At 57.7% G+C, this 14,023-nt stretch overlaps 1 protein-coding gene across 2 annotated transcripts in view; it reads right to left on the bottom strand.

The window, feature by feature from the left end:
- Nucleotides 1-14,023, bottom strand: part of CMIP (c-Maf inducing protein) — a 212,795-nt gene that overhangs the window by 46,246 nt on the left and 152,526 nt on the right. Inside the window, exons 1-2 of one of the 2 annotated variants that reach the window (XM_019979609.2) lie at nt 7,786-7,936; nt 2,357-2,518 (exon numbers count right to left, since the gene is read on the bottom strand). In XM_019979609.2, the coding sequence (XP_019835168.1) occupies nt 2,357-2,518; nt 7,786-7,803 (180 nt within the window). In that variant the 5' untranslated portion in view covers nt 7,804-7,936. Of the gene's footprint in view, nt 1-2,356; nt 2,519-7,785; nt 7,937-14,023 lie in introns of those variants that run through there. The other variant, XM_070770369.1, reaches the window with a different exon arrangement.

Below are 14,023 nucleotides of genomic sequence, written 5' to 3'. Positions count from 1 at the left end.
ACGGGTGCTAATCTTAGCCCAACACACTGGGAGACCTAGCTCCTTGTGTAAGGCCCGTGAGCTCCTGAGGGTAGAGCCACGACTTGCCGACTCCGCACACTGCTGCCCTAGGGGCCTGGTCCCTCGCTCACCAAAAAGCCTCCTCCAGTTCAGGTAACATCCCATCCACCTCACAGTGGGGCAGACCTGGGCCTGGGTCCTGCCCACCCCTCATCCAAGTGACCCTGGGCAGCCGACTTAACCCCGCAGAGCCTCCATTTGTGATTCCGTGTGCTTGCCGTGCAGGGTCGCTGGGAGAAATGTAAAGGGGCTGGTGTAAACGCCTGCCACCCTGATCATCACAGGGCATGTGCTCAGAGAACCTTGGTGTCACTGGCAGAGGCGTGAATCTCACTGGAGGGGACGCCGTCTGGGCTGCAGCCCCAGCTCTGTTCCTTGCCAACGGCTGCTCTCATCAGTACATCGGGGACAATATGGGCCCCCTGCCTGACACCCAGCAGGTGCAGAGGAGATACAAGCTTCTTCCATTTTTGTTTCTTTAAATGCCTTCGTCTCTCTACCCTAGCTCTTGGGATCAGCTGACTCTGAGACCCTTGATCTAAAGCCTGAGAAGTGATGTGAAGTCTGTGAGACTGTGGCCACGGGAACCACATCTGAGATGGGCAGGAAGTCCCAGCAGAGGCCAGTCACAGGGTCACCTGCCACCGTCCCCACCACGCTGACCACAAGCCTGACTTAGAGATGGTGGCTGAGACCAGTGGGGCCGACAAAGTGGTCAGAGCGACTGTGCGGTGGGAGCCGGGCCGCCCTTCGGGGTGGACTTTCCAGCCCCACGGCCTACTCGGCAGGTCACACGGTCTCTCTGGGCCTCAGTTTCCCCATCTGTGAAATGGAGGCAGCGAGGCCCATCTCTCAGGGGGAATGTGAGTGTTAGATGGAAAGCTGTGTGCACGGCACCTGCTTGGCACATGAGAGGTGCGTCCTGAGGATGAGCCGCTCCGCTTTCGCCCGCGAAAAACCAGCCTGGGCCTGCCAACTGGCCCCACCCACCACGCTGGAGTCCTGGACTCAAGGCTGGGCTGACGGCGCCCGGCCTCAAATCCCAGACTGTGACCGTGATCTGTTCCAGAGTCGCAGTCTTGAGTCTCCCATGGGATGAGGCTGGCCTCCCACCTGACTGAGGACGGTCACACCCTCTGCCCACAGCCATCTCTGCCATGCACCTTTCACTGCCCGCCCCCACCTCCCCCCAGGGTGGGGGACCCTCTCTCTTCAGCAGGCGTGGAAGGCTTGGGCCGGTTTCCTGAACCGATGCGCAGTGACCAGCCTGTGCCTGGGAGAGAGCGGAGGTTCTAGGTAGCAGGGACCTTGTGCGGGGTCTGGGGGGCTGCAGAGGAGCCACCCAGGGAACCAGGGCCACTCCCAAGGAAGAGGGACAGAGAGACCACTCTGGTGGCCATGCATAGCTGAGACCGGGAGTCATCAACCCCAGCAGCCCTCAGGGGCCAGGGAGCAAATGAAAGAGGGCAGCATTGACCTCTGTGAAGCACTCAGAATAGCACGGGGACAGAGGGGACAGTGAGACGCTCCCGAGTGCCCCTTGCTCTCCATTGGGCAGACCAGCTAAGATCAGGCCTCATGTCCCGCCATCTTTCCTGCCCCGGGAGGGAGGCGACCACCTTTATCCAGGAGCCCAGGGCCACGCCTGGCACACGGCACATGCTCACAGCCTGAGGCTGCCTGGTGAAGCCGGAGGCTCGGCTGGGTGGCGCTGCGCAGCCAGCTGCCAACTGCTGCTAGGCATTCTGATCGTTTCTAAACACGACCTGCAAAGTCCTACTTTGTGGTAAAGCCTCTTGATTTTTCAAACCCTGTGTGAGCTAAACAGTGTGGCTGTGGGCTGTGGGTGCTGAGAAGACCAGGAAGCCACGTCTGCCCGGAACCCCAACGCTGGGTGTGGGGAGGCGGCCGGCGCAGGGGGTGGAGGAAGGGCGGTCTGGGGGCTGCACGATGCACTCCCACCCAGGATGAACGAGAGGATTCTGACAGCGGCCGCCAGCCCAGCTCGGGTCCAAGGCCAGCCCCTGCCAGGTCCTGTCCCAAAGCAGGTCCTGGGGCACGGTGGGGTGACAACCACTCTCCCCTCGACCTGACCTCCTTCTCAGCTCCCTCATGTCACTGGGGGATGGCTCACCTCCTCCCGTGATGGGGAGACACACAAACTCGAATTCAATCTGCCGCTTGACACAGGGTGGTGCTCAGTGGACCCCGTAAAGGAATAAAACTTCCAAGTGTTGGAGGGGCTGGGGTGGGGGCAGGTGGCACAGAGCGGGATCAGGCCAAGGGGTGGCCTTACCTCTGAGAGCAGTTTCGAGACGATTTCCAGTGGGGCCTGGTTGATGGAGTCATCCTGCAGAGGGGACGTCAGAGCCATGTCCACCAGCGTCCGGATCTCCTTCAGGACGACCTCCCAACGGCTCGGGTTACTCAGGACTTTCTTGTATTTGTAAATCTTTTTCTGGTTGGGAGAGAGAAAGAGACCCACGCGTGTGATGGACAGGCCGGGGGTGGGCGAAATACACAACACAATCGGTGACTCCGCTGCTTCAGGGTGGACGCCTCCCTCCCTCCCCATCAGAATCCCATCCCGGAAGAACAGAGTCTTGCCCCAAGTCGAAGGCTGCGGCTGCAGACAGCCAGGCCTCCTGACAACTAGGAGAGTCATTTCTACTATGCTTCCAGTGACCTTTTGAAAAGGATGAAGATAGTTATCCTTCAGATCGCATCTTATGCCAAACTCGTTCCCCAGGTATTCCAATGCAATCACAGCAGGAAGGTACTTTCTTTGTGTTGGAGGCAATGTTTCTGCTCACCCTGGTCCTACGAGGCCACCTGGAGAGTGTGAGCAGCTGGGAAACCAGACAGACAGGCTTGGCGCCTGGAATTCAGCTCCAGCCAGGCAGGGACTGAGCCCAGAATGGTCCTCAGACTGCAAGTGGGGAGTAAGACAGTGCCTTATCGCCTCAGGACCCAGAGCTGGGGAGCGGCTGGGGCAGGGGCCAGGCTGGTTCCGCCCTCTGACATCATGGAAACAGAAGCCCTCTCTGAAGGCCGCAGTCCCAGCAGCTGCCTGCCTCGCGGACGCCCGGCTTGCCTGGGAGCCTCTCTTTCTAACTGGATAAACTCCTTCATTAAGTGCCCCACTCCCTGGGGAAAACCTAATTTTAAAGTCACGGAACCAGCAGCCAGCTGGGTGACACGTCACAGCCTCCGAGCCAAAGTCTGGACAAGGGGAGGAGGCGGCGAGAGTCTCACGCTGGCCCCCGAGGCAAGCTCGCAGGCCTCCAGCGTCTCCCTGACCACTGCGTTTCTGAGTTAACAAGGATGAAGGGTCTTGGACCCCAGGGCCTAGAACAGAACATCTGGGGGACAAAGTCCACACTGGACTGAGTAGCGCACGGTGCTGAGTGAGGCGTCGTGGTGGAAACCCCCAGGCAGACTGTGGAATCAGACAGACCCGCATTCCACCTCCTGAGCCTCAGTTTCCACTTCTGTAAATGACACGTGAAAACAGCCTGTGGCCTCGTCCACTGTATAAGCCTTATAAATCCTGGACCCGCGTGGTCCCCTTTCTGGACGGAGTTGTGCTCAGAAGCACAGTCCAAGGATCACAACCACGGAACAAAGAGGGAACTCAGACACTCAGCTGGTCTCCTGAGAAACTTGAAAGGGATGAAACCTACGAGCCACTGCGATCCAGACATCACAGCATCCTAATTTTCTTTCTCCCGTTTTTGTTTTTTTCTCACACGCCACGGTGTTCTGGAGCCTCTTCCTTGCTAATCACGCCCGTCACCACCGCCATCCCCCACTCAGTGAACGCACACCTGGGAGTACTTCCCCGTCTTCATCCCAGCCCTCACTCATGTACATACGCGGTCTGTCTCCCCACTTTCCTCTCTCTCCACACACCCTCCACCTCCCCCACCTCCCTCTACTCTACACCCCCAGCTGCTGCCGTGAAGACAGCACAGTTCTCCTCAAGTCGGGTACAGAAGAGAGTGGAGACATTTACTTGTCAATCATGTTAGATCCTACAAGGGCCGGAAGAAACCATGGCAGCGTGCGTGAGTGTGTGTGTGTGAGTGTGTGTGTGTGAGCGTGTGTGTGTGTGAGCATGTGTGTGTGTGTGAGCGTGTGTGTGTGTGTGTGTGTGTGTGGTGGGGGGGGCGGTGTTTATTGAACAGTACATACACCATAGATGGGGATGACGGTGACTGGCAGTGTTCACCAAACCCCGTTCTCTCGTGAGGAGGTGCACCCAGCTTCCCGAGGCTTCCCTGGGACGGTGACCAGCCTCAGTCCCAGCGACTGTCAGCCAGGAGCACAGCCAGGTCCAAGCAGACACACAGCGCCTGAAATCTCAGGCAGCAGAGACACTTTGCAAGGCAAGAACTTGACCCAGCCCTGAAAGACGAATGCTCCTTTGAGTCCTGGATGTTGCGGGTCGGTTCTGTGACCAGAGAATTGCTTTATTTTTTAAATGACCATGAGATGACTGCAGAAACTTGCCGTATATTAAGCCCCAAAGAAAACCACAAGGACGCATGGGCAGGTCTTCCCATGGTATACTCTAGATGGGCCTACGGCCTGGGCTTTAAGCGCCCTCTCTTCTAATCAGCTGCAGGTTATTTATTTTGGAAAGGATAATGACTTCATTCTTTTTGTGAAAACGGGGCATGCTCACTGTGAGAAATGTAAACCATGCTGAAACACACAGACAAAAGGATCAATGAAAAAAGGGCCTCAGAGATCCCACCACCTAGAAATAGCCATCGTTAATCTTCAGTGATCACTGGTCAGCCAGCTCTCCTTCAGACTTGGCCCGTGGGGGTTGGTGGCCGTGAGCGTGCTCCCTCCGTCCCCGGGTACCCACACCTGGATGTCGCCGAGGCTCCGGGACACACGGCCCAGGGGGAGGGCCCTCCGGGTGCCCTCGGCCCCTGCACAGCTTCCCACGAGCCCTCTCCCAGGCACGCCCAGCCTCGGGCTCACAGACACAGCCCCCCTCAAAGGACCAGGGGACAACAGCTTTCCCACAGGCCCCTGCCTGAGAGGCGTCCCCGCTGGAAGTTCCCAGGGGCTGACGAGGGCTGACGTTTAATGAGCATGTACTGTGACCCGCTGGGCACCGTGCAGGGCACTTCCGGGTGTCAGCTCACGCCACCCTCCCGGTCATCCCAGGAGCCGGGGACCTGCCAGGAGCCCTGGGAGGTGATGGAGGGCGCAGGAGAGCAGGCAGGGAGTGGGGCTGGGGGGAGCGGGCAGCAAGTCACCAGGGCATCGTGGAGCGTTAGGATCCGGCAGCCGGCATCGCCACCCCTGCGGGGACGAGACGGCCAGGGCGGATCACGCCAATGCACCCAAGGGCCAAGGAGGCTGGGCTGCTACCCACCAGCTTCCTGGGCTCCTGGCTGCCCTGTGCCCAGGCTAGGGTGCTTCCGTAGACACGTCCGCGGGCGGATTGCCTGGGCTTACAGGGAGCAGCCTTCAGGGCAGGGTGAGGCCGAGAAACAGGGGGCCTGCCGCTTCCACCATGGGCTCTGGTAGCCCCTTTACACACGTGGCTACTGCAGCCAGGAGGTGACATGACTCACACCAGGTCACACAACTAGAAAGGTGGCAGAGTCACAAGTACGAACGGGCTCTGAGGGACCCGAGAGGTGTCTTATCACACAGGTCAGGGCCAGAGCAGATGGTTCACTAGAGACACGGTCAGGAAGCCATCAGGAATGCTTTGGGGCCTGGGACGAGGGCTGGGACACATTTCCAGGGCTCTGGGGGTCGTGGGAGCAGCCGTGGGCAGGGTGGCTGTGACAGCTGTGGTTACAGGGTATGGACCGGCAGTGGGCTCCCAGAAGGGGCTCTGAGCCCTGGCAGGGCACGGCCACAGGGCGGAGGCAGGACCAGGGGCCCGGTCACTCCGCCTCGGGTGACAAAACGGCACGTTTCATCCCAGGAGCCAGTCTGATGAGCTCATGTGGTGATGAATCATGGCGGGGCTGGGCTGGGGCCGCCTCTGGAACCTGAACTCCCAGGCTCCTGGCAGCCCGGCCCTGGGCCCTGCTGCGCGGGACCCCTCCACCAAGCCCTCTTCACCAGAGGGGTGGGCGACCTCCTGCCCTGTCTCGAGTGCATGGGCCGAGGGGTTCCTTTGACAGGAGCCTCGGAGCTGTCTCCCTGCTTATTTTTGTGCAAGGAAGCCAAGAATGGTCTCATTATTTTTTTTTAAGGGTTGGGGAGAAAAAAAAACAGAAAAGAATATGCCACAGACTCGTATGCAGCCCGCAGAGCCCCAGACATTTGCCATCTGGCCCTTTCAAGAAAAAGTTTGCTAACCAGGAGGCTGGAAAGGGTCAAAAGCCCATCCAGCCGAGAGGTCAGAGCATATGCAGCTCAAGCTGGGAGGCTGCCGGGGAGACGCAGGTTCCGACGTGGAGACGCCGCTCCGCACCCACCAGGCTGGACGGAACCGAGAGGTCCCACCACGTGCTGCGAGGGTGTGGATTCAGTGGGACCCTTGTCACTGCATCAGTACAGCATCACTGGAAAACAGCTTGACAGTGCCTCAAGTCGTTAAACGTAAATTTATCATATGACCTAGCAATTCTGTTCCTAGAAATCTACTCCAGAGAAACAGAGACAGACTCTACATAAAGACACACACATGAACGTGCACAGCAGCATTGCTCATAACAGCTCCAAACCGGAAACAACCCGAACGTCCATTAGCTGATGAATGGAGATGCAAGAAGTGGTCTCTGCGCGACGGTATAGTAGTTGGCAGCAAAGAGGATGGAACCTCTCACATGTGCTACCACACAGCCGAACCTCCCCAATATGCTAAGTGAAAGCAGACAGACGCAACAGACATGCTGGAGGACTCCTTTTACATGAAAGGTCTAGAAAAAGGCACATTTATAGAGACAGAAAGTGCCTGGGGCTGGGAGGTGGCAACAGGGACTAGAACCGCAAACAGATATGAAGACGTCTTGCAGACGATGGAACTATTCTAAACCTGCACTGTGACGGCTGCACAACTATAAATTTACTACAATCGCTGAATCCCTCACTCACAACAGGTGAATTTTTGAATCTTATGCCATGTACATTACACCTCAATTAAGGTATATGAGAAAAAAAAAAATCCCCACCCATGCAGATGGAAGGTATCAAAGTCAGAGGTAGTATGGCTTTGCGATTAGGAGTGCAGGCTTTGCAATCAGCAGACTTCAGATCTGAGCTCTGCTTCATCTACCCGTTCACCTATTCACTCCTCCATTCATCCACCCATCCACCCATCCATCCTCTCCAGCCAAGAGTTATCCATCTTTCCAACCAGCCAGCAATACTGCTGGGCACCATCTAGTGTGGTCTGCCAAGGACTGAGTTAAGTGCTCACGTTACCCGTGGGGAGCAAGGCAGACAGACCCCGGTGCTCACGGAGCTTACCGACACCCTGCTGCCCTCGTCTGCAGCGTGCCATGACAGCGACCACTAGCAGAGGCTTGCCATGCCCAGCCCATGAGAGGGTAATACATACAAACACTCAGCCCTGTTCCTGGCTGAACAGCAGCTCTAATTCTTATCGCCCGAGTCCCGAGGGTGAGTGACCCAAAGCAGGCACGGCCGAGGAAGGCTCCCAGCTACCCAGACCACGGAGCCGGCAGCTCCACTGCAGTCCTCGCAGTCCTCGCCCTCTGCTTATCAGGGAGGGGGCGTTACCTGGGCAACCTCCGCCATCTCTCTGGCAAACAAGACGCCCGGCTCCTCCGGTCTGGGAGAGCGGAGCCCGCCGGCGCCTTCGCGGGAGACGAGCTGTCACCAGGGAGGCGCCCCTTGGCGTGACTCAGAAGGGGCTGGGAGCACGCCTCCCAGTGACAGGGTGGCCACTCCGGCGCTTGCCGCAGCCTCCGAGGCTGGGCTCACAGGAGCACGCATGCTCCCCCGCCCGGGGCGCTGCGGGGGGCGGGAAGGGGGGGCGGGGGAGGAGCCAGGCTGGAGCTGGGCTGGCTTCTGCAACTTCTTTTGTGCCAGGGGACGTCCCGAAGCTGTGCTGCCCAGCTCGAAAGCCACCAGCTTTCAAAAGCGTGTGGCTACTTAGGCTGAAACAAATTAAAAGGAAACACAGCTGAGCACTCAGTGTCTCCAAGGCCACACCGGGCTGGGGGCTGCCACAATGGGTACTGCAAACAGAGGATGTGTGCGGCGTGGCAGAAAGTTCTACCGGGCAGGCTGTCCTCAAGTCTTAAGTGTCCCCTCGTCACCCCCGCCCCGGAGGACCAGCCATGGGCTCGCTGCCCCTCCCACCCCTCAGGGCCGGTGTGTGAGCAGCACCCTGACCCACCGCCTGCCCAGGCTCCGCGGGCCTCCCCTCCAAAGCCTACAGAGGCCTCTCCCCGATGTCTTCTGCACTCCCGGGCAGAATGACCACGTGGGTGACCTCCTTGGCGTCCCTGATTCCTAGACAGGCCTCTGACCTCCTCCTTTTTCTCAAGCTCACCGTGAGTGTGCACGCTGACTGTGCCAGGTGGCCAACCACCTGCACTTCTGGGCTGGGGGTGGGGGTCCCCGACATCCGGGTGGGGGGCGTTTCTGACCCTCTCTTTCGCCCTCCGGAATGGCCTCTGTTAAACCCTTTCTGCATGAAGCACCATCCCTTTGCCTTCAGAATCAACCCAGGCCTGTGGCTGGCCCGCGTGTGTCACTTCCTGACTGCCCACCTGGGCCCAAGTCTAGATCGCCACCCTGGGACCACCATACCCTCTCAGCACCCCCCGTACACTCCACAGAGACTCCAGCTTAGCCAATACAGTTACCGTACTGTTACTGCAGAACCGACAGACGGATGAATCAAGGTACACCCTCCAGGACTTGGGTTTGTCAGGATGGGAGTCGGGACACACACTCTGAGTGGGTGGGGCCTTTGGCTCTAGTACCGAGGGGCAGGGAGTAGAGGAAAAGACAGAAAGCGAGACTCGAGCCTAGACCTGGGGCTCCCGTCGGCTGGAGGGGAAGGCATGGCCTTCTCACCCTAACAGAGCCACTGTTCCCAGCAGTACTGGCCAGCCCTGTCCAGGGCGCACCATGTGCCAGGATAATGGGTTGTGACAAGTGACACAAGAGCACTAGCCGTCATCGCTTTTGGAGGGCTCCCCGCAGATCAGCCCCTCTTCTGCAAAGCACCTGTAATGGCATTCCCGTTACACCCACTTCACTGACAATCATGTCAATGTGAACGGCATGATTAGCTCCATTTTACAGTTAAGAAGACTGAGGCTGAGAGAGGTTAAGTCGAGGAGCTGGTAAGAGCCAGAGCTGGAGCTGGACTCAGGTCCAGCTTTGGATCCCGAGTCCCCGACTGCCAGGCCACTCTGAGGGGCATACCCGAGTGCTTCCTCTGCCTCTATCGATGCTGCTGCCTCCTGCTGAAACAAACAAGAAGCCCTTCAAATTGAGGCGCTGAGCCCAGGGGCAGGTGCAGACTGGCTGCAGCTGGGCACCTAGCTGACATCTGCCCAGGAAGCCTGGGGAGTTGGGTAATCTGTATGAAAGAGAGCGGGAGAGATCCTGGCACTCTGCCCCGAGTGGCCACCGGAGGCGGTCTCCCTGCAGTCATTACTGCTTCCAAGGAAACAGCAGACACACGGGCACAGTGTCCCGCTTGTCGTCTCCAGAGCATCAGCTGGTTGCCTGGGAAACCAAGCATCTGGCTGGTGAGGCGATGAACTGGTCATGGTGCCAGACTGGCAGCTGGGTACCACATCCTACTTAGCTCTTGGGGACTGCTGCACCCTTGGCAAAATCCAATCAACCCATGGATCCGACTGACTGCACTGAGAAACTTCTCGGTGGCTGTTCTCCTCTCTCAGCTCTGACTCCAGGGGAAAGGGTCAAGCCCTGTCTGTCTCCTCACTGTTCTGTGTGGTGGTGGAACTGCTGGGGACACCTGGAAGGTGCTCTCAGTATTTGTCAAAGGGAGGAGATTCAGAATCAGAAAGACAGCTACAAACAGCTTGCTTTTCTCAATTTGCTGGCATACTGCGTGCAGCACTTTAAAGCATTATCTGTTAGGATTTGAAATAGCTTAGCTGAAATCCCATCACTGCCACGAGCTTGGTTCGTAGTGGTATGTGTTGGCCGTCATCAGCTACCACACCAGACCCTTAACCCTCCCTGCCCACTGCAAACGCAGGAACCACCTGCAGTGGGGCTTGTTAAAAGGCAGGTTCTAACTCAGTAGAGCCCATGAGGCCTGGGAGTCTGCACTTTGAAGCAGCTTGCACATAAGAGTTGTGTGAAACCGACCCCGGGGCCTGGTCTGCTCCTCCCCAGGGCACAGGCACGCTCGCTGGTTCCTGTGACACACGGAAGGGGGCACGGAGGGGTTAAGGCCTCGCCGGAGGTCACGCAGCTGGCCCTGCGGGTTATGTCCCCCACGTGGTATGTCCTAGTCCTAGCCCCTGGTGTCTGTGGCTGTGACCTTCTTTGGAAATAGGTCTTTTCAGACGCCATCAAGGGAAGATGAGGTCATGCTGGAGCAGGGTGGGTCCTCGTAAAAAGGTCAGGGGAAGACACACACAGGGAGAAGGTCAGGTGAGGACGGGAGCAGGGACAGGAGAAAGGCTCCCACCAGCAGAGGGACGCCAAGCAGCACGGCAGCCCCCAGAAGCTGCAAGAGGCCAGGAAGGCACCTGCCCGCACCCTGACACCCGAGAGATGGCACACTTGTGCTGATGCCACCCAGTTTGTGGTTCTCTGTCACAGGAAACTCACACAGCTGGCGAGTGTGAGAGCAAGGCAGGCCCCTGGGAGCCTGGCTCCTGGCCTCCCTGCCATCCTGCTTCTGCCGTCTCAGCTGGCCCTTCCCATCCTTTTCTCATGCGGAGGTGGTAGCCAGGGCCCCTGCTCTCAGCAGCCTCTCCCAGCTTCCCCTTGGAATCTGCTGGGTTGTCTCTTCTTGAGCTTCCCTGGTAGCTCAGATGGTAAAGAATCTGACTGCAAGGCAGGAGACCCAGGTTCGATCCCTGAGTCAGGAAGATATCCCGGAGGAGGAAATGGCAACCCACTCCAGCATCTTGCCTGGAGGATTCCATGGACAGAGGAGTCTGACGGGCTACAGTCCCTGGAGTCACAAAGAGTTGGACACAACTGAGCGACTATCGCTTTCACTTTTCACTTTCTCCTCTTGGGAAAGGCCTGACTCCCTGTCTCTTCCTTGCTCTCTCGTTGATGCCCACCCCCAGCTGATGACCTGAGCACAGAGCTCTGGTCCTGTGCTGCCTCAAGGAAGGCTGGGCGGGGACGCCTGTGCACCTGGGCGCCTGCACCATCACTGCCATCGCAAGGAGCGGGCTGGACACTCCGGGAAGCTGCAGAGGGAACTCCCGGGAGGACCTCGGCACAGGGCTGACTCGGGGTCCTCGGCACAGAGGAGTCAACGGGGCAGGCTCAGCCCCACCCCTGCGTTGGCCCTGAGGTGTGTGCAGAGTGGGGCATCTCTGCATTCAGACTTCTGTTCTGCTGCTTGTGAGCTGTGCAGCCTCAGGCAAACCACACCACCTCTCTGAACCTTAGTTTCCTCATCTGCAAAATGGGGCTAAGAGGTGTGCCTGCCTCTGGCAGCTCTGACGAGATTAAATGTGGGATTTCATGCTGAACCTTCTAGGTGTTTAATAAATGCTAGCCATTGGGCCAGTGGGGCATTGATTCAAGATAATTAAGTCTGGAGAGAAAATAAAGGTGACGAGAAACCCCTACATGCCCGCTGACAGGGAAATGCCTGAACTAACCATGGCCACGTGCAAGATCACACCAGCAGCAGGTAAAAGGAACGAAGCGCGGCCAGCAGCCCTGCCGTGGACTCCAGCCCAGTGAGTCACGTGAAGTGTAGGAGCACACACGCGGGTGGGCAGGGGAAGACCACGGTGGTGGTGGTGGGTGCAGGGCCAAGGAAGAGCTTTGGCTTCATGAAACGTTTCAAACTGCTGCAGGAAGCCAGAACTGTGCTGTACATTTAACCTCAAAGCAGTGAAGAGAAACACCCCCAAAGATTTCAGAAACTGGGATCACGGAGGTGGTGGTGTCCCTGTTCACAGAATCCTTAAAATCGGGCAGAACCCCACATTCTTAGAAGGAGCTGGAAAGTATCTGAGAGATCGTGTTCTCCTTGATTTTTCACTGTTCCAGTCGATCACCTTGTTTTTGAAATGATAAAGACGCTGACCGGAAAACCAGAATCGGACAGAGCGGTGTTTGGGAGGGGACTGCTACAGAGCACGAAGGCTCACGGAGCGCTCACCGCCGGCACGGTCGTGAGCTGGCATCCATCGTTCCACAGATTCCCTGAATGCACACCCTACCCTCCTTAAAAGGGTACGTGAATCCAGCCCACATCATACAGGCTGGCTTGTTTTTAACTTCACCTCTGCCCCCCACTGCACCCTACCCCAGCACCCATGCCAAAACCATGACATGTGGTTGGCGAACGTTTTCTGGGAAGGGGCCAGGTGATAAATATTGCAGGCTTTTCTGGCCACGCTCTGTTGTTGTAGCATGACCGGGGTTGGGGGTGGGGTGGCTGGGTCCCCCTGAATCTCTTATTTAAAACAAACAAACAGGCGATGGGCCAGTCTGTCAACCCCCAGGGGTATCAGTTCCGACCGTCCTCCCTGGCCACGCGCAAACAGATGCAAACGTACAGAGAGCTGGGTTTTGCTCCCAGCCTTCGTTGTTCAGTTCCTCCTTTCATTTTACACAAAGGGCATCACGCTGTACATGGGTCTCTGCATCCACACCCCGTGGGTGGAAGTGGCCCCACATCGATTAGATTTTCCCATGCTGAGTCTTGTCGTAAGCCACCTCAAATGTCACCGGGCAAAGGCAGAATGTACATTCAGAAAATGAAAATCAAGCAAACGGAAGTCTTCTCTCCTGACCTCAGCCAGAGCTCTGGGCAACTCCTTTGCGTGGCCTTTTTGGGCAGTGGTCATCGGGTGCTGTGACTGCCAAGCATCAGGGACCCTGGCAGGGCCGTCCCCTGACCAGACAGCCAGACCCTTTCCAGGCACTCTGTGTCACGGAGCTCTTCTCCAGGGTCTACTGTCTGCCCTCAAGAGGGCCCCCTCGGTCCAACAGGGTCTTCCACGGTCCCCAGGATCAAAGCCCACCCCGCCTCCAGGCTCTCGCATACCCAGAGACGTGTCCTGCTTCCTCATAACTATCAACTCAACTCAGGGTGTGTTCGTCACTAACAGGAAAGGCTGTCTTTGAGGAATCACCCCCAGTAGACTCAACAAATAAATTAAAAAATGCAAATACAGTACCGAGGCTGCTCTTCTTCTGCTGGGTGGGAGAGACGTCCAGAGCAAGTTTCGCTCCCCTGAAAGGCAGAGGACAGCACAGGGCTGTTTGCCTTGGGCTCGAGAAAGGGAACTCTCTATCCCAAATAAGGAGTTCCCGGGCTCGGCTTCAGGCGGTAGCATCTCGACAGGGGCCTCCACTGTTTATTTGACTCAGAACTTTATCTGGGGCTCACAGGACTTCAGAGGCATCTGATCCGCTCGGGCCTCGTGCGGGGAGCCTCGAGGCCTCGCCAGGCTGCCTCCTCTTGGGCTGGAGCCATGGCTCCTGCTGCTAAGGGCCTTAATTTATGAGTGCCCTGGAAAAGGACCCAGCTCCCCAATTAATTCACCTGCAGTGGATCATCAATGTTCGTGTCCAGGCAGGCAATGAAGGTGTGCTCGAATCAAAGGGGCAAAGTGTCCTGTGTTTCTGAGAAGGGGGTCTTTTGGGGAGCAAGTGTCACCAGTCACTCAGGCAGGCCCAGGGCAAGGTCAAGGAAGATCCAGGGGTGGGACCTGGAGTGCATTCACCGCCGTGAAATCTGAGTGGCCCACATGGTAGAGGAGACGCCGGCAGAGGCAACCCAAAACCGTCACGCCTGATCTCAATGGTCTCGAGC

The sequence above is a fragment of the Bos indicus genome, chromosome 18, assembly GCF_029378745.1.
Source record: "Bos indicus isolate NIAB-ARS_2022 breed Sahiwal x Tharparkar chromosome 18, NIAB-ARS_B.indTharparkar_mat_pri_1.0, whole genome shotgun sequence".
Lineage (NCBI taxonomy): Eukaryota > Metazoa > Chordata > Mammalia > Artiodactyla > Bovidae > Bos > Bos indicus.
The sequence above is the reverse complement of the archived record's forward strand: the minus strand, read 5'-3'. Positions and strand labels throughout refer to the sequence as shown.